At 47.8% G+C, this 25,140-nt stretch overlaps 3 protein-coding genes and 1 long non-coding RNA gene across 11 annotated transcripts; 3 read left to right on the top strand and 1 right to left on the bottom strand.

The window, feature by feature from the left end:
• The first annotated feature begins 180 nt into the window (after positions 1–180).
• snf8 (SNF8 subunit of ESCRT-II) lies at positions 181–5,012 on the top strand. Of its 2 annotated transcripts, XM_086140170.1 has the most exons (9): positions 181–319; positions 398–455; positions 533–583; positions 1,350–1,488; positions 1,741–1,845; positions 2,029–2,101; positions 2,179–2,320; positions 2,548–2,622; positions 3,192–5,012. In XM_086140170.1, the coding sequence occupies exons 2-9, from the start codon at positions 402–404 to the stop codon at positions 3,327–3,329; spliced, it is 777 nt and encodes a 258-aa protein (XP_085996296.1). In that variant the 5' UTR covers positions 181–319; positions 398–401; the 3' UTR covers positions 3,330–5,012. The 2 variants fall into 2 exon arrangements, with proteins under 2 accessions (XP_085996296.1, XP_085996297.1); XM_086140171.1 differs by having other exon boundaries at positions 317–455.
• On the bottom strand, positions 3,392–11,989 carry calcoco2 (calcium binding and coiled-coil domain 2). 7 transcript variants are annotated; one of them, XM_086140167.1, is made up of 17 exons: positions 11,966–11,989; positions 11,395–11,550; positions 10,956–11,132; positions 10,348–10,540; positions 10,170–10,272; positions 9,262–9,428; positions 8,932–9,057; positions 8,739–8,855; positions 8,027–8,127; positions 7,348–7,417; positions 6,902–7,057; positions 6,608–6,796; positions 6,409–6,525; positions 5,398–5,563; positions 5,269–5,294; positions 4,830–5,009; positions 3,392–3,467 (listed from the first exon to the last, which is right to left on the bottom strand). In XM_086140167.1, exons 4-16 carry the CDS (start codon positions 10,504–10,506, stop codon positions 4,848–4,850), a joined length of 1,659 nt encoding a protein of 552 aa, XP_085996293.1. In that variant the 5' UTR covers positions 10,507–10,540; positions 10,956–11,132; positions 11,395–11,550; positions 11,966–11,989; the 3' UTR covers positions 3,392–3,467; positions 4,830–4,847. The 7 variants fall into 7 exon arrangements, with proteins under 7 accessions (XP_085996293.1, XP_085996289.1, XP_085996292.1 ...); XM_086140163.1 differs by having other exon boundaries at positions 5,398–5,581; positions 10,348–10,512; XM_086140166.1 differs by having other exon boundaries at positions 10,348–10,512.
• A 152-nt stretch (positions 11,990–12,141) lies between these two features.
• LOC147215446 (uncharacterized) lies at positions 12,142–15,814 on the top strand. The gene is made up of 3 exons (XR_015104238.1): positions 12,142–12,267; positions 13,519–13,657; positions 15,729–15,814. It is a non-coding gene; the product is annotated as an uncharacterized LOC147215446 (long non-coding RNA).
• A 23-nt stretch (positions 15,815–15,837) lies between these two features.
• Positions 15,838–24,782, top strand: ttll6 (tubulin tyrosine ligase-like family, member 6; the record flags this gene model as incomplete). Its single annotated transcript, XM_086139512.1, is given in 15 exon segments — positions 15,838–15,905; positions 16,063–16,103; positions 17,082–17,200; positions 17,292–17,422; positions 17,502–17,658; positions 18,639–18,782; positions 19,960–20,045; positions 20,119–20,344; positions 20,529–20,707; positions 20,777–20,965; positions 21,157–21,334; positions 21,543–21,824; positions 21,900–21,965; positions 22,614–22,770; positions 24,361–24,782. Coding segments are annotated over 15 exon segments (2,259 nt in total), but the record flags the coding sequence as incomplete, so codon positions are not given.
• Between the last annotated feature and the right edge of the window lie 358 nt (positions 24,783–25,140).

The following is a 25,140-nucleotide window of genomic DNA, read 5'->3' as shown; positions in this document are numbered from 1 at the left end:
AATGTTGATTTCACGGAAGTTGGAATTTGTCCGAGCATTACACTCCGCTCGACGAGGGGGCAGTATTCCGGAAAATAGGGGGTTTTATCTACTTCCGTGTTTCCTGCGATCAAAATGGAAACAGTTGCACCAGACAAGCTGCGGATATTCTAGTTACAACCCCGATTCCGCCCCAAATGTTGCGTTTGATTTTATGTCTTGATTTATATTTTATGTAGCGACGATCGTGGAAGCTAACGCTACACCAACGAAGAGGTGCGCACTGAGGAGAAGACGGGGACGGCTACGGAACTACCGTGACAGGAATATAGCTCAAGTGGTAGTAGTTATTTAAACTATTAACATGCCGTTTTTGTAACGCTTTTAGGAGTTAATTATTTTCTTGATAATCGCATAGCAAAATGCATCGGAGGGGTGTCGGCGCGGGAGCTATTGCCAAGAAGAAGCTAGCAGAGGTGACTAGTGTTCCCACATTACCTTAACCTTTGGAAAGAAACAACACATTTTCATGTTTTATCTGTCTTCCTTTCAGGCCAAATATAAGGAGAGGGGGACAGTTCTGGCGGAGGATCAGATAGTTCAGGTAGGAAATACGGTTATTATGTATATTTACGTTATTCCGTTTTTCCCCGAATGACAGTCGGTGAAATTCCTGCTAACGCTAAGCAGGTACACACTTCCGGTTTATGGGGTTTACCGGAAGTGTCGCTTGAATCTGTAGCATTCAAGCTAACATAGCAAAATATTCAAACACAAATCACAGTAGAGGCGACCATTTTAAACCTTTTAGTTCGCCAAAATTAGTTTTTAGTCAACTGCTGTTGAAAGGATTTGTTTTTAATTCCTATATATTATTTCCCTGGCTTTCACCTTTTTGGACTTCCTATTCAAGTTAATCTTGGATAATCTATGGCTGTTTGGCTAATTCTTATTATTTTTCTGAGATCTATTATCTTTACATTTTCAAGCTACTGATTTGACCATTTAGATATCGAGCAAAGTCCTAGTATTTAACCCCCAGGGGCTTTTGTGATCCTAATCTTATCCAGATTGGCTCTTACCTGTGCAAATTTGCATCTCTTTCTGTAGATTTCTCTGTAAATTCCACCCAGGTCTAATCTGGCCGAGGTTACTTTAAATCAAACTTTTATTGTGACTTTCACTGCATTTTCTGATTTTATCTTTTTTCATTTGTCTATGGCCCATTTCAATCAAAGTCTTTTCTGTTGTCACTAATGTGTTTATTGTCAAGTGCAACACATATGTCTTTGTTATACATCCCCTTTTAACAGTTGATGAAAGAACTGTTTCCAAAATTGTTATCGTCCAATTTACTGTGTTTCCACTAGATGTCGAAGCAGCTAGAGACCTTCAAGTCCAACTTGGAGGAGTTTGCCAGCAAACACAAGCAAGAAATCCGCAAGAACCCGCAATTCAGGGTTCAGTTTCAGGAGATGTGTGCCACCATTGGAGTGGACCCCCTTGCCTGTGAGCACACTTAAGAACATGTTTATTTTTGACATTTCTCTGTCAGGATTAGTACTTTTCCAGTTAAATACTGTTTTTTTTTTTCCCCTATTTGTTTTGTTTTTAGAGTCGTGTCAAGAAGAAGTAACTTATATGTTAGCAAGAAATTAATTGAAATAATGTGAGAACCCGAATGAGATAAGGAGAGGTTGTCACTGTGCTGGTGGCGGACCGGATTTATGTAAAGAAGTTCACTTTTCACTTGTTTTGCAGCTGGCAAAGGTTTTTGGTCCGAGATGCTCGGAGTCGGCGACTTTTACTACGAACTCGGAGTGCAGATCATCGAGGTGTGTCTGGCCCTCAAACACAGAAACGGAGGTTGGTGCTACCGGGACAAAGCCGAGCCGCCATGTTGTTTTTGTAGTCCTTTTTCATTTGGAGTGGGGGGTCAGAGGACGCGCCAACATCGTCATATGCGCACAGTTTTATCATGAGCGTCGGCGTGATTAAGATTCTAAAATTAGCCGTCTCCGAAATGTTAACCGCAGGGTTCTCTTCCAGGGCTCATCACTTTGGACGAGCTTCATCAGCGGGTGCTGAAAGGGAGGGGGAAATACGCCCAGGATGTGAGCCAGTGAGTGTGGTCAATCCCAAGATGGCAGTCTAATCTGTCGGGCTCGTGTTGGAACTGCTCTCCATTTCCTCCCCCAGGGATGACCTGGTGCGAGCCATCAAGAAGCTGAAGGTCATGGGGAACGGTTTCGGGATGATTCCCGTCGGCGGCTCCTATCTGGTGCAGTCGGTTCCAGCGGAGCTCAACATGGATCACACTGTGGTTCTGCAGCTGGCCGAGGTAGCGCTCCGTTCAGCAGGTGTTTCACACCTGATTCTGGGAAGGGAAATAGTGAATCTTTGGGTAAAAAAAACCCAGCCCAAATCTGTCGCTTTCCCCCCTGTGACTTCATTTTTAAAATGCATTCCTCCAAACTTTCAGTGTGTTTTGAGTTTAAGGGGTAACCTGTGACAGATATCAGCTTTGAGATGTTCTGATCAGCCGTCTGGTTCTCCGTCCCTCCGCAGAAAAAGGGCTTCGTCACCGTCAGCGAGATCAAGGAGAGTCTGAAGTGGGAGAAAGAGCGGGCGTGCCACGTCCTGGTGAGTCCCTCTGAGCGGACAGTCCCTTTTAGATGAGTCTTTTTGAAATCCCAGCCCAGAGGGTGGTCAGTGAACGCAACGCTGTTTGTTTACAGCAACCGAACCCCAGATCCCCCCGTGTCCCCGTCTTGTTTACCCACTTTGATTATTTTTAGCCTCGTCTTTGAGCTCCCACAGCCTCTCCTGTGTAAATATTTCCTCACCAGCCGGGGTTTTTAATTTCTCTCCGCTCCCGTAATAAATTCATGGCATCCCCACCCCCATGCTGGGTGTTGCTAGGCGATAACGTGGGCGCAGAGCTAGTGACCTGGTGGTTAAAGATGGCTTGACCCACAGACCAGCTGGATAAACATCAGATCATGCCAGGTGTGAAGCGCATCAGCTGACGGGAGCTCAGGACACACACACACACTGGGCCTGAACTCTAAATTAGCTGCTCATGACTTCACAAATCAAATATTCCAGGGAAATGTCATTTGAGTGTAATTTCACCCGTCCACCGCATCCATTATTGACCCTTGTGAACAAAGTCTTTTTAAGGGCGTGACCTTTGACCTTCTCCCCTGCAGGACCACCTTCTGAAGGAGGGCCTGGCGTGGATCGACTCTCAAGCCGCTAGCGAGCCCCAGTACTGGCTGCCGGCCCTCTTCTCTGAGCTGACCTCGCGTGATGTCACGCCCGAGGAGGCCAATCAGATGACTCCTTAAGGAGCGGCAGGCGACCACCTCACCTCCTGAAAAGTGCTGACGAAAGAGGGCCCGGACTTTTTTTTTTTTTTTAATAGTTGCACTTTTTTTAAAGCTGTCTGAAGCCTCACTGACGGTGGGAAATACTGGACAGCAGGCCTGCAAAACCAACACAGCAAATCACAGGAGACGGCTGGGACGCAACCATCAGACCAGGACTAAGATCAAAACCGCACTTTTAACAGCAGCGTACAATTTGTCAAGAAATCAATTCTGGTTCATTCTCACGCACCTCAGGTTTGCCATTAGCATTGCTAAAGCTACATGTCCTGATTGACAGTTTACATTCACTGTTATCTGATGTTTTTTTTTTTCCCCTTGTCGTTCATAAAAGAAAACCAGTCGTGATCAAACGTCAGCATGGCGACTGATCAATGTCTGATTGTAATCAAGGCGCTGAAGGGTTCCGTGTCTCCGTAGCGCTGTGATTGACAGGTGGGCCGTCAAGGTTAAACCCGGTCTCTCACCCCGACGCCACGCCCAGCCGCCATGTAATTTAAAGTAACCTTTCACTTTTTTACCAAGTGTTACTGAAACCGCCATCTCCGCTTTACATCACTTCCACCTCATAACGTTCTAAGTCGAAGGTCATATTGGATGGATAAAGTTTACGATGCCACGTGATGCAACGGTGTCATAACAAGTCCCTGGCGGGCCGGACTGCGGTCACATGGAGGGACGTGTTGGTAAACACGACATGCCAAGGGGGGCGGCCGAGATCACGTTGCGGACACGAGGAGGGAAACTCTCCTTGGCAGCCTAAGACTCTCCGTTCTCGGACGCAAACGAGGTTTCCTCTTCCGCTCAGATCTCAAGAGTGACGCAGAAAAACGTCAGTTTGCAAACAAAGGGAACTTCGGACCGACGGTTGAACGTTCGTTAATGTCCCCGTGACATTCGACAGACAAACTCGACGAGTCCCCTGCGGTCCAGATGCATTTTAATGTGATACTTCAACAGGATTGCAATAAAAAGGATTGAGTTGGGTTCTCTAATTCTGACTCAAAATTACACAGATCCTCTCACTAGTTTCCCGGTCACTCGTAGGTTTTAAGTCACTCCAGGGGCATTTTCTGGTGATTATGAATATGCTACCAAGGGAAACTTAGTTTTAGAAATAGAATGTCTGCACTGTTCCGCCATCTTGGATATATATTGATTTTACACAATTATTAACCCCTGGTCACCTCCTGACTTAAGCTGCTTTTTTTTTTTTTCATCCATCCTAAATCTGTAACTTCCTCTAATACCAGAGTAATAACATTAGCAAAATTACCTAAACGCATATTTTTTCTTAAAAAGTGCACGCTACACAAAACGGTGCCATCAGTGAATTAATTATTGATTTTAAGAGTTCGGACAAAGACTTCGGGTGGGGATCACCATTGAACCCTTCCCTGTCAGCAAAGTCTGAGACGCAGTGTTTCCCCCGCACACACACACACACAAGCGCACACTCACACTCTCCTGCCCACGCTGTCACAGCTCGTGGCTGTAGACGTGGTCCTCGAAGACGGCTTGCTCCATGTGGTCGCCCAGCATCATGCAGAAGGGACACACACGGTGACTCTGCTGGTGCTGCTCCAGCTCCATCTGGGTGATGCCGGGGAAACGCTCATGACAGAGGTCACACACCAGCGGCTGCACGGACACACACAAGAAATACACGCGATGTCAGTCATTCGAAATAAACAAGAAACCGAAATGGTCTGGAGGTTTTACACTGATACTCGCGGTCGACATCTGCGGCATAATTTAAAGACACTTTATCGCCAGAAAGGAGTGAGTCCCAGATACCGATCGGCCTATAATTCATCGCTCGTCATTCAAACACCCGGCGAAGGTGTTTTTCCATCAAGAACCTCCAAGGTTCTGAGATATGACAACAAGTTCCACCTACCTGTTCCTCTGGTTCTGTCACAGTTCCTGCAAGGGAACACAAATCATTCAATGTCACAGGTGGAAGGTTATTTCTAAAGTATTTTAGAAATGGTCACCTCCTGTCTGGATGATTGATAGGTTTACTCACTGATGTTGTCATACAGGTCCGTCTGCCTGACTGTCTCCTCTTCCACCTCCTCAACCCGCTGCCCTCCCTGGTTGGCCGTCCTGGGCCCGGCTGGAGGCTCGGAGTAGACGGCTGCACTGAGGTCGTCGTACGCCTTGCGAAGCCCCTCCAGCTCCCCCCTCAGGGTCTGGGGGACAGACATCGTCTTAAACCAATCATTTTGGAGACATTCTGAAAGTAACTGCTTTATGTAGTGTTTTTTTGTGGTGTTCCATCACGTTTATCCTGCATATGATCTTCACACTGACTGTATTGTTGTGTCCAAGTCACTCATCCATTTTCTGAGAAGGGCTGCTAATTTGAACCACTGAGTGAGTCACTGGTTTTGCAAGTCAGAAAGGCTACTGTGCGCTACTGAGTCATTCATTTGTTGGGTTGTTAAGAGGGCAGTTTGTTTGGAAAGTCAAAGGCTACTGTGAGACACCAAGGGATTCGTTTGTTGCATTATCAAGTGAGTGATTAGCTTTGTGAACGGGGAAGCAAGCCTACTGTGATATACTAAGTGATTCGTTTGTGAGTGAGTCGTTCGTTTGGTGAATCGAAAAGGCTGCGGAGTGATTCGTTTGTTGGGTAACAGAGTGGGTCGTTTGCTTTGTGAGTGGGAGGGCTTTGGTAAGCTACATTCCTTCTTTGAGTTACAGAGCGAGTCATTTGCTCTCAGTCACTGCAAGAGCTCTGATTCTTCTTTCACTCCACACAGCAGGGAGGGGAAGGGGGTCATGAGTTGAAACTGGAAACCAGAGATGTTGCTCTGCCCACATCTAGCATTAATTTATAAGACATATTGTCCAGACTGTTGTATGCAGTTGGCTCGCGAGCAAGAGCTTGGTTGAGTTAGTGAACGAGTAAAAAAAAAAGGCGAGGAATCGCGACTCACGAGTCAGTAAAAAGAATCCTGAGTTTCGAACAATTCGTTCACCACACGCACATCACTATCGGTCACCACCTGACCCGGAGAAGCCCTCCTGGTACCTGCTGTTCTCTGGCGAGGTCGTTCTTCTCCTGCGTCAGGAGCGCAACTTCGAGCTCCTTCTCCCCAATGATGCTGTTCTTGGCTTGGATAGTCTCACGTGCCTCTTTGAGCTCCAGCTGAGGAAAAAAAAAAAAAAAGCAGAAGAGGTTTGGAGGATGTTCAAGGAAGACCTCCATACAAGAGTGTATGGTTTCTCACCTCCTGCGCGTTGCTCTTCCCCTCCGCCTGCTGACGCTGCGAGCCCACGCTCTCCAGCTCATCCCTAAGCCGTCGCACCTCCTTGTCCAGGGACTCCACTCTCCGCCGGGAGTTCCCGGCCTCCTCTCTCTCCACCGCCAGGCTCCTCTCCAGGTCCTCCAGCTTGCTGCGCAGGATCTGACACTCCACCTGAGGGCCGCGCGGCAAACACCTGTCACTTTCGACGCAACCGTGGTGTGCATTTTGGTCCACAAATCAGTTCCCTGCTACGTCTTCATGGAAGCTATCACCCACCATCAGCTCGTCCTCCGTGGAGCTCTGCGGCGCCCCCTGCCGGCCAACCCCGACGCTCGGCTCCCGGTTCTCCTCGGCGCTCTGCACGAGGGTCTGCAGCTTCTGCACCTCCATGGAAGCCCTGTCCTTCTCCATCTTGCAGGTACGCAGGTCGACCTGGCGGAGAGAGAAGTCTCACTTTAACCACAAGGGTGGTGACTTTGAGCAATGTTTTCGGGAGAAAACATGTGAGCCGGGTTTTGTTCTCAAATCATCATAAAAAAGAGGAAATAAAGTATCAGCGAGTTAGCAATAATTCGTTGAATTACTATATTAAAATGGACAAATAGTGAGCGAGCAGCTAGCAACATTAGCACGCTAGCTGTTAGCAAGCATTGGAAGCGGCTGCGGCCGACGTATCTTTTACATTTCCAGGACACTGAGGTTTCCCAGGAGGTTCTGCGCACCTGCAGGAGATCCACGGTGTCTTCCACTTTCCTGAGCTCCCTCTCGCTTTCTCTGAGTTTGGAAGTCAGCCTGGAACGCGGGGTAGGACAATATCAAGCGCACTAATAAATATACTAAAAAAGGAAAAATAAATCCATGCATAATTACGCACATCAATGATAATTTAAAAATAATTACAAAAAAAAAAAAAACACTTTAAAATCCAAAATTAATGACAATATGCAGGGGGAAATAAATTAAAATTTGAAATGATTGACTGTTAATTTGCAGAATATCAGAAATATCATCAAGGGAGTTAAATATACAATAGGCAGAAAAAAAACTCTAAACTGAAAAGCGAATGTTGACATGGAAAAAAAGAATAACCTCGATACAATAAAATCTAATTTGAAACAATCTTATTGAGTTTAATCTGAAAATCTGAAAAATGAGAAAAAAATATATTTACCAGAAACAAAGCAAAAGTAAAAAAAATGCAGTTACAAAAGAATATCCTCAAAATGGAGTTTTCAATTTTCTGCTTTAAAATGAGATTTTTTTTTAAAGAAATATAAACAGAAAGCCAACTACAAATGAAAACCTTACAGTCCGTAAGAACCTAAAAGTGTGATTTTGATTTTTAAATGTATTAAAATTAGACCTGAATTGCCCTTCTAATCCCCTCCAAGCTGGTCTCACCTGGAAATCTCCTTCTCCTGGAGGTCCACCCTCCCCCGCAGCTCCTGCCGCTCCTCCCTCAGCCGGACGATCTTCTTGGCCGCCGCCTCACGTTCCTGAGCCTGGACAAGGAGACGCCAGCGGGTTCAGATGGCGGACGGAAACCATTCCCTTTAAAAGTTTCAGGGATTCTCTGCCAGCGTTTCCTCTCCCGGAGGGCCCTGAACGCAGCATCGCCTCCGGGAAAACACTTTTTAGCCGATTTTCTGAAGCACTGACGGTTATTCCAAGCAACCGCTGATATGGGGGTCAATTCCTACTAATCTTTGACTCATTATCATCTGCTGATTTGATTTCTCTCCCTTTTTCTGTTCCTGTTTTCTGTTTTATTGCAAGTTTTCAGCAAATCTAATTTTACTTTAATTTAATTCTGGTACCATCAACCACAATTTTAATGCAATAACAACACTTTTTTCCCCCCCTTCATTTGATTTGAGAAATCTGATTCTGTTCTTGCAGATTATCTTTTTTTTTTTTTTTTATTATTATGACGGTCATTTCTTGATTATCTCCAAGCTGGAAATTCACTAAATAAATCACATCTGCTCCTGACATTGTTTATTAAATCAAATCAATTAAAATGAATAAAATTTCCAGTAATTATATATATGGATTAAGCTGTCACGTCAGGATCCGAGAGTGCTTAGCGGCTGCTGGATTTCTCAAATCCCACCTCAGTGTCCGCCGGCCGATTTTGCGCAGCGTCTTTCAGCGCGTCCAGCTCTCCCTTGAGCCGCCCGGCCTCCCTCGCCAGCTCGTCCGTCTCCGTCCGCCTCTGTTCGTTCTGCTCCTGCAGAACATGGGAACAAACCGGGGTTCAGATACCCTCTCCTTCTCCTTCCTGCGGCGGTGAAGATCCAGTAGACCTCCAGAATGTTGACCCGCCGCCGCTCCTCCTGCAGGGCCTGCTTCAGCCTCTCGTTCTCCTCTTTGGTCCGCTCGGTCTCTTGCATGAGTTGTGCACGCTCACGTGCGCCCTGCTCCACTTGCTCCTGCAGACAGAGTCAAACATCTCTGTTGACTTTGGAGAGGATCGCTCCATGAACGCCTGGGTCAAATGTGCTTTTGGATGAAGTCCTGGTTGTTCCTGCAATTATTTACCCTCCTGCTATTAAACATCCAGGTGAATGTCAGCCTCCCAGCGGACTTTAACCCCCCTCCCCCCACACTTTGGCTCCGCCCAAATCAGATGATACCTGAGTGGTGATAACCAGGAGGTCATCGTCGCCGTCCGGGCCGCCGTCGGCCTCCTGCTCCGCCGCCGGCTTGAAGCAGAACGGCGTGCTGGCCCCTCGCACCTGGCCCGACCCGTCCACGTAGCAGAACTGGTAGAACTCCACATCCTCCTTGGGCAGGTAGTACTCTGGAACAGCAAGCGTGCAAATATTACTTCACTGCACTGTGAGGTTAATTTGAAAATTAACACGCAGCTTTCTGTTTAAGCTCCTCTGTGGATCTGACAACATCCCCTCAGGATTGGATGAGTCAGCCGTCAATCACTCAGACGACCCGAGGCGCCGTGAGGTTCTCCTTCCGGCGAGGAAATCGCCGCCGCCGTCTCGTCCCTGAAACCCGTGTTGTGTGAGGGTCCTTCACAGAGCGGCGCTGTGATGCCGCTTCACAGCGGCGGAACCCAAATGGGAGGTGCAGTGGGTTCAGGCGGCCGCTGTGAAGCAGCATGCTCACGCTGTGATGTCGGCCACGCTGTGATTTGGGGCGATAATGTGTAAAAGATCTGTCTGGGGCGGCGGCCCGAGGGGCCAACTGTTGTCAAAGAAGAAGAAGAAGAAGAAGAAGGGATCTTGTGGACCGGCAGAGAGCAGGACCTCCCGGCCCCCGGTCCAGGGAGTCTCGGGCTGGACCCGGACAGGACGCCCGGTTCTGGTGGGCCGCCGGCCCCGGAGGAGCGTGCGGCGGGGAAAACACAGCGGACGATGTGTCCCCGGTAACGTCCGCCGGCGTCCACGGATGTCAGGTGACTCCCCTCAAGCTCAACACGACGCACATTTTGTTTCAGTGACAGGTAGAGGAAACAGGTCCTTGAATGCACCACGGGGGGAGGGGGGGTATTGACCGGAAGTCACCTCTCGCCTCGAACACTTACCATTGAACACCACGTGACGGTTCGCCGACAGCTGCCCGTCGGCATCGGCGCACGTCTCCACCCACACGAAGGTGTGGTAATCCTTCGTCATGCTCCAACCGACCTGCAAAGGAAGGGAGAAGGATCAGGGAAAGGTTCTGATCCGATGACTCTCCACGCGCACGGGTGCGAGGCCCACCTTGAAGATGCCCACCCAGTCCCTGGACTGAGGCTGGAGGCCGTCGGGGAGGGTGTAGCTGCAGCGGATGGGGGCGGCCAGCGGGTAGGAGTGGGGGATGTCCAAGAACAGCACCTGAGAGTAGGTGCGGGCTGCCGGGGTCTCACAGGGGGGCTCCATGTCGAGCTGTGAGTAAACACGGCTGATGATGCAACTACAAGTTGGGAGGGGGGATAAGTGAAGGCAGCAGCTGCTACCAGTGCTGACTGACGAGACACACACACACACAAACACACGCCCCATCTTTTTTTTTTTATTGTTTTTACGCCACTGTTTTCTTCTCTCCTATTAGTTTCTGAAGAATCCGCATTTCACATTTTCTCAGTAAAGCTTGAAGATTGTATCTCATACCTCCTAACAAACCAAACCTAATCCGAAAGACGCATTTAAAAAAATAAAAATAAATAAAAAACAAAGCGTCAGATTTGACAAGCATAAAAAGTTGGTGAAACCGAAACTGAACCGAGGTCTCGACCGAATCCTGAAAAACTGCAACACTGATTCGAACATGGATTGATGCTTCAAATCGAAGGTGACTGATCGATTAGGGAGTAAATGTTTACACTCACCTGTCGGCGGTGAGCTGTGGTCACGGCTCCGCGGCTTCGACCGTCCGCTCCTCTCGGACACCAGCCGCCGTGATGCGTTCAGGTGCCCGTCGGATTTTCAAGACGCCCGAGTCCGAAACACGTGAGACAGCGGCTTCGGGTGGGGGGGGGGGGGGGGGGGGTGTTATCGGCCCAGCTCTGCCAAATATATTTACGTGCGAATTAACTCGTATAAAACAAGGGAACACCGAGGATTGATAACAAATCAGGCCTCGGGAAAATCTAGAGGAAATAAAACTAGTTACATTCCCTTAAAAATAATAGAAAATTGAAAAAAATTAGCTGAATTCAATTTTCAAAAGTTAGCAAAAATGATACCGAAAAACAGCAAAATAAAAATTACATCATAATGATAGTTGATAGTGATAGTTCTTTAAGATCAGTGTGTTGTGTGACTTACTTTCTCTCTGTCGCTGAGGCCTCCTGGGAAGTGTAGTTCGTTTTTGTAGACGTTCGTCAGCTTGCTCGATCCACTGCAGTGTTGAAATAAAACCCCAAGAGGGAGCCAAAACTATTTCTGCCCCTCGCTGAACTTTGTTTTTCCGTGGTTTTACATCTAAAAGGCAAAATAACGCATTTGAAATCATGTTTACATCTGAAATGATTGAAATAACTTCAAAAGTCATTTTAAAAACACAGATTTACAGAACATATTGGTGTTTTCTTCTTTCATATCTTTCTGCATTGCTGATGAAATGACAAAGATGTATTAGAAACACCATTTAAAAATAAAAAGAACGCTGATTGTTTCAGTTAGTAATGATCGTGCTGTCACTGATCGATTATCTTAGCACGTTAGCTAAACATTAGCTACACAGTTTGCCGACAAGTCTTTGCTTAAATTTCCGTTTTTCCATGAGCGTGCCCTTTTCTTCGCAGTTGTCATTTAGGTTAATCTCCTCCCGCTGGCATTTTTCTCGTCTTTATAAATAATTAGGCATGCTAAAGTAGAATAATCATAATTAACATACCGACGTCTTCACAAAATCTGCGCTGAATCAAAGTCCACCTGTGGATCTCACGGAGATCCCGCCTCTTAGGCCTGCAGCCAATGAGAGAAGAGAATGCTCCCGTCCCCGGCTCCTGATTGGCTAACGGCGAGTCAGTGGTTGCGGGTGGGCTCGTATCTAACCCGAGTTTTCGGTCGCGCTCTTCGGCTCCTCCTCGGCGGAGACGCCGGTAACCGGGAGGAGGGAGTGGAAAAAAAAACGGACGACATGCCGCTTTGTTGAGCCATCTCACGGGAAACAAGAGGAATCGAACACGTCTGACGGTAACCTCGTCTTTTTTTGACCTCGAACAAGAGAGAACATGAGGAAAAGGCGGAAGCTGCTAGCATGAAACTGGGCTCGCGGGGGAGTAGTGAGCGTGGGGTTACCTTGGCAACGGGCTAACTCCTGTTAGCTGGAAGGTGTAGCTCAATGAGAGGAGAGAACAACTAAAACAAAACAGGAATAACTTCAATTTTTCAGATGGTTAACGGGGGATAGAAATAAAATCTCCTTTTTTAGAGACTCTACGGGAGCCGGTCGACACTGTGAAGGTGTAGTTAGGGTCTTTTTTTCCTGTGAAGTGTATTTTACAGCAAGGTTTTGCTTTGCAAAACTTAATTAAATGTGCTAATTCTAGCATTGAACTAAAGAAACCTGCAAGGCCTTAACCAGGAAACGCCAAAAAATTAGCAGGCTGAAACGCAGATGATTTTTTTTGCTTTTTAATTTGCTAATTTCATGTTTGCATTGAAGTGACATTCAAACATGAAGCACTAATAAGGAGTGCATTAGCCAAAAATAACCAGAAAAGTGGCGCAATTAATAAAAAAAGCACACCCAGAATTAAAAGATGTATGCATAGATTTTATATGTATTTACTAAATTAGTAATCATAAGTACAAACAAGACCCCACCCATTTGAGATTTATCAATTAACACATTAACGCAGTGACCGTTATTATGTTGTGTTTTGTGTCAGACTCTGAGCCAAGACTGCCATAAAATGTGTCTTTATCTATTTTGTATTTAATGCCAAGTCGTTGCGCCCAATTCTCCCTTGAATAGTTTTTAAAGTGATTTCAAAGAATTAATCATTAGATTTTTAATTCATGAATTAGGGAATGAATGATTAAAAATATAAAAAGATAATCTGTAGGAAAGCACTCCCCCCGCCCCCCAAAAATAAAAACTAAGTCTGCAGCTGCAACTCTAATGAAGATAAACTTCCTCTGGATGCGTCCACTGGGTGTCTTTTCCCCTCCTGCTCTTGTTTTTAACGTCTCCGCCGCTCAGCAAAGGAGACTGATGTACTTCCTGCCCACTTAAGAGCATGCAGGTTTTGTAAATTTAACAGGCTTAGGAGGAAGGAGCGTCTCCTCCTCTTTCAGCTGACAAATGCCAGGGATTGTCCTTCCCCGCTTGCTCGCCGCCGACATCATGTCAGCAGTGGGATCAGGTGTTTCTAACAGGATATCTGATCCACCACGGAGCTCCGGCGGCCGATCTGAAATACGTGTCTTTTTTATTTTAAGGAATCCAGGCGCTGCAGGAGGCTGAGATGCGGCGCGGGGGTTCGTCTGCTAAGGAGAGGGACGGCATCTTAAAGGGCTCCTGGGACTGACGTCATCTAGGGACTCCTGCGTCCTCACAGATGTAGGCTGAGCGCTGCAGGTGAGACGCCTATTGATCAACATCAGTCCGATTGATTTGAGTCAGTCTCTCCCAGATCCATCAGCATCCATGTCGGATCAATATTTTATCTGCTGAAACTGATGCGTTATCACCACACTTCCATCTGGACACCAACCTTGTTGAGATCTTGATATTTGGTTCTTCACCGCCAGGACGTCCGATCAGGTGTTTGAATTAGATTTAGAAGACCGCTGGCATTGCATTCGCTTTTTCTCTAAGTCCAATAGCTGTCTAACCGTAAATCGTCCTCTGCTGCACCCCGATCTTCTGTATTTTCTTCAGAATCATGACTTTAGCTTGAGTTTTAACATCCGCATAATTACTTTATGCATTAAAAATAATATATTTTATTCCCAAAGACCTGTCGCCATCCTGAAAACTCCCATTTCTGCTCAGGCCTCCGTGCATCCGGGCCTCTGGAAGGCCCTTCGGTTCTCCCTGGGTCTCGGCCCAAGTTTCTCCCCAGACATCGGGGATGCTGTTGCATCATTGCGCCGACGCCCCGGCGAAATCAGAACTGGCCCGCCAAGGTGTCTCACCGCTGACACCAGAGAGGCTGCCGGGGACCTCTGAATTATTGATCGATCGGTTGATTGCCTGGTCGCGGGCTAATTTGTCGACACTGATTTTAATCAACGGCTCAAAGTGGAGTGTGTGTCTGCTTAGCCATTTCCAAGAAAAAAACAAACGATTAGACAAACACGAAGAAATACTTGATTTATTAGGTATTTAATTGAGCATTTATCACATAAATACATTGAGCAATCAACTGGATAAATGTAAACGATGTTGTTCTCACCATTAATGCTGTTCAGTGGGACTGAGAGAAGGATCATCTGATCTTGTCCATGAGTCTTTATCTCTCCAACAACCCGTAATTCTGTCCAATTATATCAAAGTGGCCATGATTTCAAATAAGTGTAGCTTGGGGTGGGGGGGTTTCCCCGTTTGTCCCTGGTTGTGGGGGGAAGGAGGCCGAGCGGAGGAGCGGCGGCGTGTCTTAAGAGACCCGCTGAATAATTCACGCCGACAGTCTGGGGCAGGCCGGGATTATCCAGATCGCGGAGTCGAACTACCGTCACCCGGCACCGTAACCACCCGCTGTGGGAACAACTCCCGACCCCCCCGGCCCCCCGACCCCGTCCTCTCCTTGACCAGACTTGAGACCGCAGACGGACAGAGTTACTGCTCTGATGACAAAGGCAATGAAAAGATTTCCCGCTCTGAGAATGTTTTAAAAGCCTTTTTCTGAAACCCGTGGTACATTTCAGAAATACTTCTATGTTTAGTTCTTCGAAAAGTTCTCATCGACAGACGGGAAGATAACGTCTTGATACTTGTACTGCAGTAAAGGTCAGAAGTAATTTGAGTCCAAAAACTTCATTAACCCCCCTATGAGATGCAGGATTTTTACTTTTTGTGAAGTATTTTTCTATCGGTTCTGGGCAGGTTGCACATTTGCTCATGCCACTGGCAAACCTTCAGTTACCACAAAACTGAATATGGTGATGTTTTATACCACGTAAGTGCTGCTTTTAAACCACGGCGTCAGAGTGCGGGCGTTTACCTCGGCTTATCCGCTCCAGGTGATTCCTCCCCGATCGCGCCCGTCCTGCCGCCGCGGTGACTCTTGAACGCCCGGGGTTGCGTAGGCGTGCCGACAGCCGGGGCAATCCGATGAGAGGCATGGAAACGGAAACGCGACTCCGCACACTTACACCGTGCACTCGGTTCAGCCTGACTGGATTTCAGTGCTGAGGAGTCCCGACAAATCCCGTCCGCAACAGACAGAGGAAGAAACCCTGGCTTTTATTGGGCTCTTCACAACATCTGTCTTTCCCAAGGGAATAAGATCATCCACGTTTGCGCTTAATATCTGTAATCATCCTTGCAGATTCATGAATTGGGATCTCCAGATGTGATATGTGAGTGAATTCCTGCTTCAGTCCCTGCATATGATGAACATCAGGAGGACGTGAAGGACGCTGCAGTTCATGTGTGTGTGTGTGTGTGTGTGTCAGGTCAATCTTGCTTTTCTGTGCCTGTGCAGGATGGGTTTACTCGTGGATGGCCCACTCGGAGATGCCGACGCCGGGCACAAATACGAGCCGCCGGGAGAAGGGGGTGCGGAGGGGGAGGGAGAGGGTGACGGGGAGGGGAGGAAGAGCCAGGGCGAAGTTTGCAACCCTCCAGCTGTCACCAGGAAGAGGAGGAAAGGCAAGAAGAGGTACTTCGAGTGCTGGACCTCCTCCAGCTGTCCTGCTACCCCTCCCGACCCTTTAGAACTGATCCCCGAAGGCCTTCCACTTCCAGTTTTCTCGCTCGTCCTTTCCTCAAGGGGAAAGCAGATGTCTGTCCTTCTTTCTGTCTATCTTCTCTTCCAGATGACTGTGGATCAGCCTTACCAACTGCAAATACGAGAGCGGTGAGTGGAGACGACGCACGGCCGAGTCCTCGTATAAGGACGCTCGCTTGTTCAGTTTGATTGTTACACAGTAAAATAAATGGATTTATTGTCCCCCTATACGAGGACGGGGGTCACTGCAGTTATCCACAGCATGATCGTGTCAATATGAATCATATCTGGCATTTAAAGTAAAGAGATATTTGGAAACTTAAGGCAGTATTAGCTGCTCAGATGGCTGACAGAACCTCCTGGTGGCCACAGCACAAAACTGCAGTCTTCTATTGTAAAGTTTATTAGTAATGAATTGCAACATCCTAAATAATTATAATGTCAATCTTTTCATGGCAATTGTATTTGAATTTCTTCCCTCAAAGACTATGTACCTTTCATCCAAGAGGCTTCTGCAGTGATTTCTGTAAGTGTTTGCAGTAACAATCTGGATGATTGAGAACCTCCATAGACGATAACAATAATAATTGTGCAATAATAACATCAGAAGATCACATTTTGTTAATGTTTAGAATGAGTTTGGAAGTTGCTTGCCAAAAATATTTAAATTTCTAACAAGAGGTCATGTGCGAAAAATCTGTAAAGTCAAAATATGAAGATTTCTGAAAATAGCAACAATAGAATTACCTTGATAGAAATTTGCAGTTCAAAAGCATGAAGGGAAAAGCTGGGCATCCTTCTCCCCCGTTTTAAAGAAAGCCTTTTTCCCACTCTTGACATTGACATACGTCTCTGGCAGCGTGGCGGCTGTGAGCCAGGCCTCGCCAGCCGGCAGCAGCCCGTCCCGGGGGGCGCCGGAGCCGTTAGCGCCGCCGATTACGGCTCTGGCATTTGGAAGTTGGCATGATGGTTATGGTTAATCCGTGGCGCTTAGATCTGGCCTCTTAACGCGGGACATCTGGCTGTTGTGAGACTCATGCAGCCAGCAGAGCAGTGAATGCACTGTCTGTGTGTGTGTGTGTCTTTGCGTGTGTGTGTGTGTGTCAGTGCGGCGTGCCGCTCGCAGGTATGGCCTGCGGGAGGCGGCGGAGGGCGAGGACTGGACGCTGTTTTGGACGGACTGCTCCGTGTCCCTGGACCGAGTCAAAGACATGAAGCGATACCAGGTACTAGTATTTTGAAGTACTATCCGCTAAACGTACTTCCAGTACAAGTACACAACGAGTACTCAAGAGGTCGGGGATCTTTCTGCGCCAGAAAATCAACCACTTCCCCGGAATGATCGAGATCTGCCGTAAAGACCTGCTGGCCCGACACATGAACCGCATGAGGAAGCTCTTCCCCAAAGACTACAACATCTTCCCCAGGACCTGGTGCCTCCCCGCAGAGTCAGTTCCCCTCACACACACACACACACACACACACACACCTCGATCTCTTGTCTTACCTTTCTGTTCCGTCCCGCAGCTACAGTGACTTCCAGACGTACGCCAGGGCAAAGAAACACAAGACCTACATCTGCAAGCCAGACGTGGGCTGTCAAGGGAAGGGCATCTTCATCACCAAGTCCAGCAGGGACATCCACGCTGGAGAGCACATGATCTGTCAGGTGTACATCTCCAGGGTGAGGACACACACACACACATTTACACTTGCACTCAGAGTCACACACACACACACACACACACGCACAGAGGCACTCACAAGCACATATTCATATGAACCATTCCACATTCACACACACATGCAATGACAGGTGCATACAGACACACACACACTCCCACACATACACCATCATGCTCATAGTTGCACACACACATACATACGCACACACAGGCACTCACATGCGTATATACACTTGCACACACAAAGTCACACACGCGGAAGCGCACACACGCACTCATACATACAGAAGCATATATTCACATACACACGCACACATATGCGCACATGACACCACAGGCTCAGACAGACACACACACACACACATTTACACTTGAGTCACACGCACACACACACACACAGGCACTCACACATATAGAAGCACATATTCATACGAACTATACACATCCACACACACATGCAATGACAGGCACAGACAGACACACACACACACACACATACACCATCATGCTCACATGGAGTCACAATCACGTAGTTGCGCACACACACATACACATGCAGGCACAGCCACTCAGAGAATTTACACTTGCACAAACACACACACACACACACTCGTACTCACGCATAAAGAAGCACAAATTCACACACATTGGCACACATGCAATCACAGATGCATACAGACACACACACGCTCACAGACAGACAGACACACACACTAACACACACCTAAACACTGACCAGACATTAGAACGTGCACATGTGGATGCTCCATCCACTCTAAGAGTGTGTGAAGTTCACCAATATGACGGAGCGGTCCTGTCGGTGATGTCATCGTAAGAAAAAATATATGAAAAAAATGGGAAACACAATTAAGATTTCTGTAGGTATATATTGTGTGTATATATAAGTCCAGGCCAGGATATAGAAAAGGAGAGGTGATCCTGCAGCTGTGTCTGAGTGGACTTTGGATTCCGCCCCCAGCCTCTCATCATCGACGGCTACAAGTTCGATCTGCGGATCTACGTGCTGGTGACGTCATGTGATCCGCTCAGCATCTTCATGTTCAAGGAAGGCTTGGCCCGCTTCTGCACCACCAAGTACAACGAGCCCACGCAAGGCAACGTGGTAGGACTGCCGTCTGTCCATAACACAATTCAATGTAAACACTCAGGACTTGCATAGAAAAACCCAGGACTTCAATCCAAAGGTTCTGGACTTCACATTAAGATTGGATTTCATAGAGCTAATCCTTGACTCTGGACTTGACCAGGGACTTGGATGTAAAGACCCGGGACTTGTATGTCAAGACCTGTCTCTTGTCTTAGGTTGTTGCTTCAGCCTTACTCAAAGACTCTGGACTTGAGTTTAAAGGGTTAGCCATGGTCTTGAAATTTGATGCGGGACTTGACTGGTGACTTGAGTGAAAAGACTCAGGACTTGTATGCAAAGACCCATGTCTTGCCTTAGATTGTCACTTGACCCTGACTGCAAAGACTCGTGACTTGTATGTAAAGACCTGGGTCTTGTATGTCAAGACCTGTCTCTTGCCTTAGGTTGTTGCTTCAGCCTTACTGCAAAGACTCTGGACTTGAGTTTAAAGGGTTAGCCATTGTCTTGAAATTTGATTCGGGACTTGACTGGTGACTTGAGTGGAAAGACTCAGGACTTGTATGTAAAGACCCATGTTTTGCCTTAGGTTGTCACTTGACCCTTACTGCAAAGACTTGGGACTTGTATGCAAAGACCTGGGTCTTGTCTTAGGTTGTCACTTGACCCTGACTGCAAAGACTCAGGACTTGTATGCAAAGACCCATGTCTTGCCTTAGGTTTTCACTTGACCCTGACTGCAAAGACTCGGGACTTGTATGCAAAGACCTGGGTCTTGTCTTAGGTTGTCATTTGACCCTGACTGCAAAGACTCGGGACTTGGTTCAAAAGGGTTGGCCTTTGACTCGAGATTCAGCCCGGGACTTGAGTGTATGTCTCGGGAATTGAGTCTTGAACCTTCAATCTCGATTGTAAAAACATGCCCCTTGACTCAGGACTGGACTCGGACTTGAGAATTAGGACTCAGGACTTGAGTCTAGAGCCTTCTGCCTTGTAAGACAAGTCTTTGACTCGCCTGTCAAGACTTGGGACTCGCGTGTAGGCTTGTAGAGCAAAGGGTTGTTCCAAGCTCTGTGAGTAATAACATCAGGTAAAGGATAAAAACCAAAACCTGTCCCACCCTTTCGAGTGCTCGTATCCAAGCGTCCGTTGCTGATCTGCTGCAGACCCTGACCCACCTCTCTCTCTCCGTCAGGACGACGTTTGCATGCATCTCACCAACTACTCCATCAACAAGCACAGCGAGAACTTCGTCCGAGACGACGACACGGGCAGCAAACGGTACGTTGCCGTAGTCCCTTCACGCCGGTCGCCAGTCCCCCGAGTCTCAAAAGCGTAACCCCTCTACCTCCAGGAAGCTGTCGACGCTCAACAAGCACCTGGAGTCTATGAGCTGCAACACGGAGAAGTTGTGGGCCGACATCGAGGACGTGATCATCAAGACGCTGGTCTCCATCCATCCCATCCTCAAGCACAACTACCACTCGTGCTTCCCGAGTCACACGGCCGGCAGCGCCTGCTTCGAGATCCTGGGCTTCGACGTGCTGCTGGACCAGCGGCTGCGGCCGTGGCTGCTGGAGGTGGACCGGAATGTTGCGGCTTGATGAGAAAATAAATTAGACGCAAACATCACTGAGCCTGAACGTTTTTCTTGTTACTAGAATTATTTCAGGGATTTATTTGCAGTCCGGGGTTCTGTCTGGGTGCCCAGCCTCCACCTCCACCCAGAGGCGGTTGTTGACGGCCCGGACGGTTTTGTTCCAGGTGAACCACTCGCCCAGCTTCACCACCGACTCGCCGCTGGATCGCGACGTGAAGGACGCCCTTCTCTACGACACGCTGGTCCTCATCAACCTGGGCGCCTGCGACCGCCGCAAAATCACCAAGGAGGAGAAACGGCGGGCTAAAGACCGGCTGCAGCAGAACCTCTCCAGGGAGGCCAGGTAGGCCGCCGAAAAACCTCCGCCTCGGCCCGTCGGCGTCATCGGACTGACGTTTGACTCCCGCCGCAGGACGGAAGAGCTGCGCCAGTCCCAGGCGGCCACGGTGGAGCAGATGGAGAGGTACGAGGCCAAGCACCTGGGAGGCTTCAAGAAGATCTTCCCCAGGGAGGGGAGCGAGAAATACGACAAGTACTTCAAACACAACAGCTCGCTCTTCCATGACACGGCCTCGTCCAAGGCCCGGGAGGAGTGCGCCAGGTACTGGGCCCGGCTCAGGCGGGCCGGCGCCGGATTAACGGCTCATCGCTCTGTAAACAGCGGCGCCGCAGCGCTCGGGAGCGACGTCTCCGACTCTAGAAATACATTTAAAAAAAAGATGCATTTAAGTCGTGCCACATCTTTTTCCCCCCGCGTTCTTTGCTGAGTTTTTGCTGGCGTGTCGGTTCCAGGCAGCAGCTGCAGGACCTGCGTCTGAAGCAGGAGCAGAGGGAGCGCGACGAGAAGGGACGGCGGCGCCGGGATCTACAGGGGGAGACGGCGGGGGAGCGCGCCAAACCTCGGAGGCCGCCGCCGCCGCCCCGGACCCAGGCCTCCCTGCACCCGCACCACGACTGGCAGCTGCAGCCGGTGAGCTCCTCTAGGGGGAGCCAGAGCTCCCATCCGGTGATGGATGCCTCACCTCCTGGTTGACCCCCAGGAGTCACGTGCGCTCTCGCGCTTTGTAAATTAGCGGGAATAATATAAAAACGCCAGGAGCCGTTCCTTTATTTTGGTTTGCCCGTCGTTCGCTGTTAAAAAAAAAGCCGCCTCTGAACCAAATGCCGGATCTCCGCAGCTCCTCTCTGGTTTCCCCCTGACTGTGGAGCCGCCGGAGCCGGAGCCAGAGCCGGAGCCGCCCCAGGTCCGGCTGGAGGGGGAGGTGGAGGTACGGGAAGAGGAGGCGATGGAGGAGGTGGACGAGGTTCAGGAGGAGAGGGAGCGTCTGGGCGCGCTGCTCCAGAGGAAGAAGATGCTGGAGGAACAGGGGGTGGTGGAGCAGATCCGGCTGATGCTGCAGGGCCGGACAGTGGGGTTGAGGGAACGCCTCCCCCCGGCTTCTCAGACGGAGCCCGAGAAGGTACGTCGGGGCGCCCGGCGTCCTCTCAGCTGCAGCGCGCCATCACTAACTCCCGGGTCCGGGATCTGGTTCCAGGTGGACTCCTCGTCCCAGCCCTCGCCCAAGACTCAGCAGCCCCCCCACACCCAGATCTCCTGGCAGGTAGGTGACGAGGTGGAGGCCAGTGGAGACGAAACAAAAAAAATGACATACTAAATCAAATATACTTTATATTATAATTATTATTACCATTTGCATGGGTTCATTGGAAAAAAAATGGCTCCCTATGTGGTTACGATGATTGACAGTCGACCCGTCCGGCTTAAACCCCGCCTCCCGCCCAATCGGACGCTGTGATTGGCTCCCGTTGTCCTCTCGAACCCGACCCCTGAGAAGGGCTGTCTAAACCAAATAACAAAAAGTGGTGTTAGATGAGATGAGATGAGATGAGAACAACTTTATTAATCCCGAAGGAAATTGTTGTGCCAGAGTTTCAAGTAAAAACACAACAGTAATAGATAATAGTGGAAAGGAGGAAGAATAAGAAATATAAATTGTCTTAGCTGTTAGCAGTAACTACAAAGATTGAAGATCTTTAGCAGTCACCATCTTCCTTTTTATCAAAAACAATGCGAAACATTTTTATTTTTAAAGTTTTCCCTCCTGGACAGGAAGTTTTCTCACTTCATAATAAAGTTAACTAAGATTTTTTTTTCTTTAATACCCAGAGGTTTCAGGTTCAAATCTTGCCGTTAAAACCGGGAGTACGTTGACCCTTTAAGGACGACCATCTTTGTCTCTGTGTGCCAGTACTTCCACCCCCACTTCACCCAGCAGCGGTTGCTCCGGCCGGCGCTGGACCAGAGGACCCTGAACGCCTCGGCCTGCCCGCAGTACGAGCCCAAGAGCCCCAGCAGACCCGTCAGGAACCGCCGGAGCTTCAGCGCCCAGAAGATCCACTGGCCTGGTGAGTCTCTCCGAAACCCCAACGTATCCCGCGTTTAAATGAAACGTATTAAAGAAAAAAAAAAAAAAACTCATTATCACCAAAATGGTCTCATAAATGTAAATGAAGTATAAATACAAAGTGGGCATAGGGCAAGTAACAGGAGGCCCGGGAGAATAGCAAATATCCATCCTCGCTGTAATAATACTGTCGTAACACTTCCATTTAGAATTTAGAACAATTTCAGGAACGTCTCGAAAGGTGGATCGATTTAATTAACTTTGATGCAGAATGGATGTTTTTATTCATTATTGTTATTAATGTATTTATTAGCAAAACCAATAAACCGACACGGATCAATGTGACGGGGTGAGAGAAGGACAAGTGAGCGAAATATATTATACTTTTAAAAGTCTTTTTTTTTTTTGATTAAAATCATTTTCTTTTATTCCTAATTTTAATGATAAACCACACAGAGTCATGCTAGACTCACACACCTACAGGTCCAACACCCCATCCCGTCACCACACACACACACAAACACGCACACACACACACACACACACACACATATCAGTGTGTGAGGACAGAGAAACCTGAAGAAAACACACAAATCTGGGTAAAATATTGTCATATTTATTTTTTAATTACATTTTTCAAGACAGCACTTTGTTTACAGTATACCCTTATCATTCTATAGCAAGTCGAATGATACACACACACACACACACACACACACACACACACACACACACACACACACACACACACACAGAGGGCTCCATATCAGCACACTTTCCAGATTATAATTAACTTCATGGCAACAGACGCCATGTTTTTCGAAAAAAGGTTAATCTGATGGAAACTAGAAAAACTACAAATCGGACATTAGAACTACAAATGAATCCCACGAAGAAGACTTTTTCCCTGCAGTGGAATGGAAAACAATGTGTGTGTGTGTGTGTGTGTGTGTGTGTGTGTGTGTGTGTGTGTGTGTGTGTGTGTGTGTGTGTGCATGTGCGTGTGTGTGTGTAGGATCTATAATTATTTAATTATTCATATCAAACAACGTGTTTATAGATGGCTTGTTAGACAAAACAACAAAAAATACACTACCCGGTCAAAACTGGTGCACTTATGTAAAACGCGCGCGCACACACACACACACACACACATACACACAAACCCTACAAATAATTGTTAAATATATTAAAATTTAGATTCCATCACATTTTGATTATTTTACTGGAGGTCAATGGATTTTTGCAGTTTAAATTGTTTGTTTTTTTTTCGTCTACTTGATTGAACACACCTGTGCTGCTTGGCAACTTGCAAACACTCTTCAAAGAAAATGGTACTTGCATGTTCTTTTATATATTTCTCTGTGTTTATACACACACACACACAGACACACACACACACACACATCAGTTTGATGCGTGTCATGTTACGGCACAAATATAAGAGTTAAAGAGTCAAATCCAGCTTCCAGTTAAAGGCCTCGGACTCGACAAAACGTTTGAAAATCCACAGGAAGCAGCCGGTTTAATTTTTTTGCATTTTGACTTCCCGTGTTGTGTTTTACGCCCCCCTCCCCCTCCCCCCCCGCAGCGGGCTCCCATCCCGCTGCCGCCCGGCAGGACGGCGGGGGAAGCTCGGACCCCCGGCAGCGCCCTTCCGTCATAAACCTGGTCCCCGACAGAGGCATTCTCGGCTGGGGCCGGGCGACCCGTGACCCCTCGGCCCTGCAGAGCCTGCTCATCACCTCCACGCGCCCCCCCGTGCTGAGGAGGCCCAGGCCCCCCCGCGCCGGCCAGCAGACGTGCCGCAGAACCCCCCACCAGTGAGGACGCCGCCGACCAACCGCTGTAAATAGACCTCCGCTTCCTACCTGCAGCTTCTCTCCATGACTCTGGAGAAGACTCTGTTCATATTCCCCTCCTCGTCCTCGGATCCCCTCCTCCTCGGCGGCGCCTTCAACCCCCTGCGCCCCTCGTCCGCTGTGCCAAATAAAAAAAGAAAGACAATTCCCTTTTTTTATTATATATATTTATTCATATTAAGGCCTTATTTTGCAAATAAAATGTAATTTTTAGATTTTTTTTATTTAAAAGGCCTGTTTTTTTTTTTTTTTAATATGTTAAAAAATAAGATTATTTCCACTCATGGATAATAAAGTATGTTTTTTTTCTACGTCGTAGTTTCTCATCCTAATTGGACATTTATTCATTTTACCAATGAATTATATTCATTTATTTTCGCATTCACGTATCTGAATCATGTGTTTAAATATATATGCGTATCTATATTTACAGTTTCTACAGGGCCATCCGCCCTTTTTGATTGTTTGTTTCCATTCAATTAATTTGAATTAGAATTATTTAAACTGTA

The sequence above is a fragment of the Fistularia commersonii genome, chromosome 32 (genome assembly GCF_037954325.1).
Source record: "Fistularia commersonii isolate RoL2024-O1a breed Wild chromosome 32, RoL_Fcom_v1.0, whole genome shotgun sequence".
NCBI lineage: Eukaryota > Metazoa > Chordata > Actinopteri > Syngnathiformes > Fistulariidae > Fistularia > Fistularia commersonii.
This window is presented reverse-complemented; position numbering and strand designations above follow the sequence as displayed.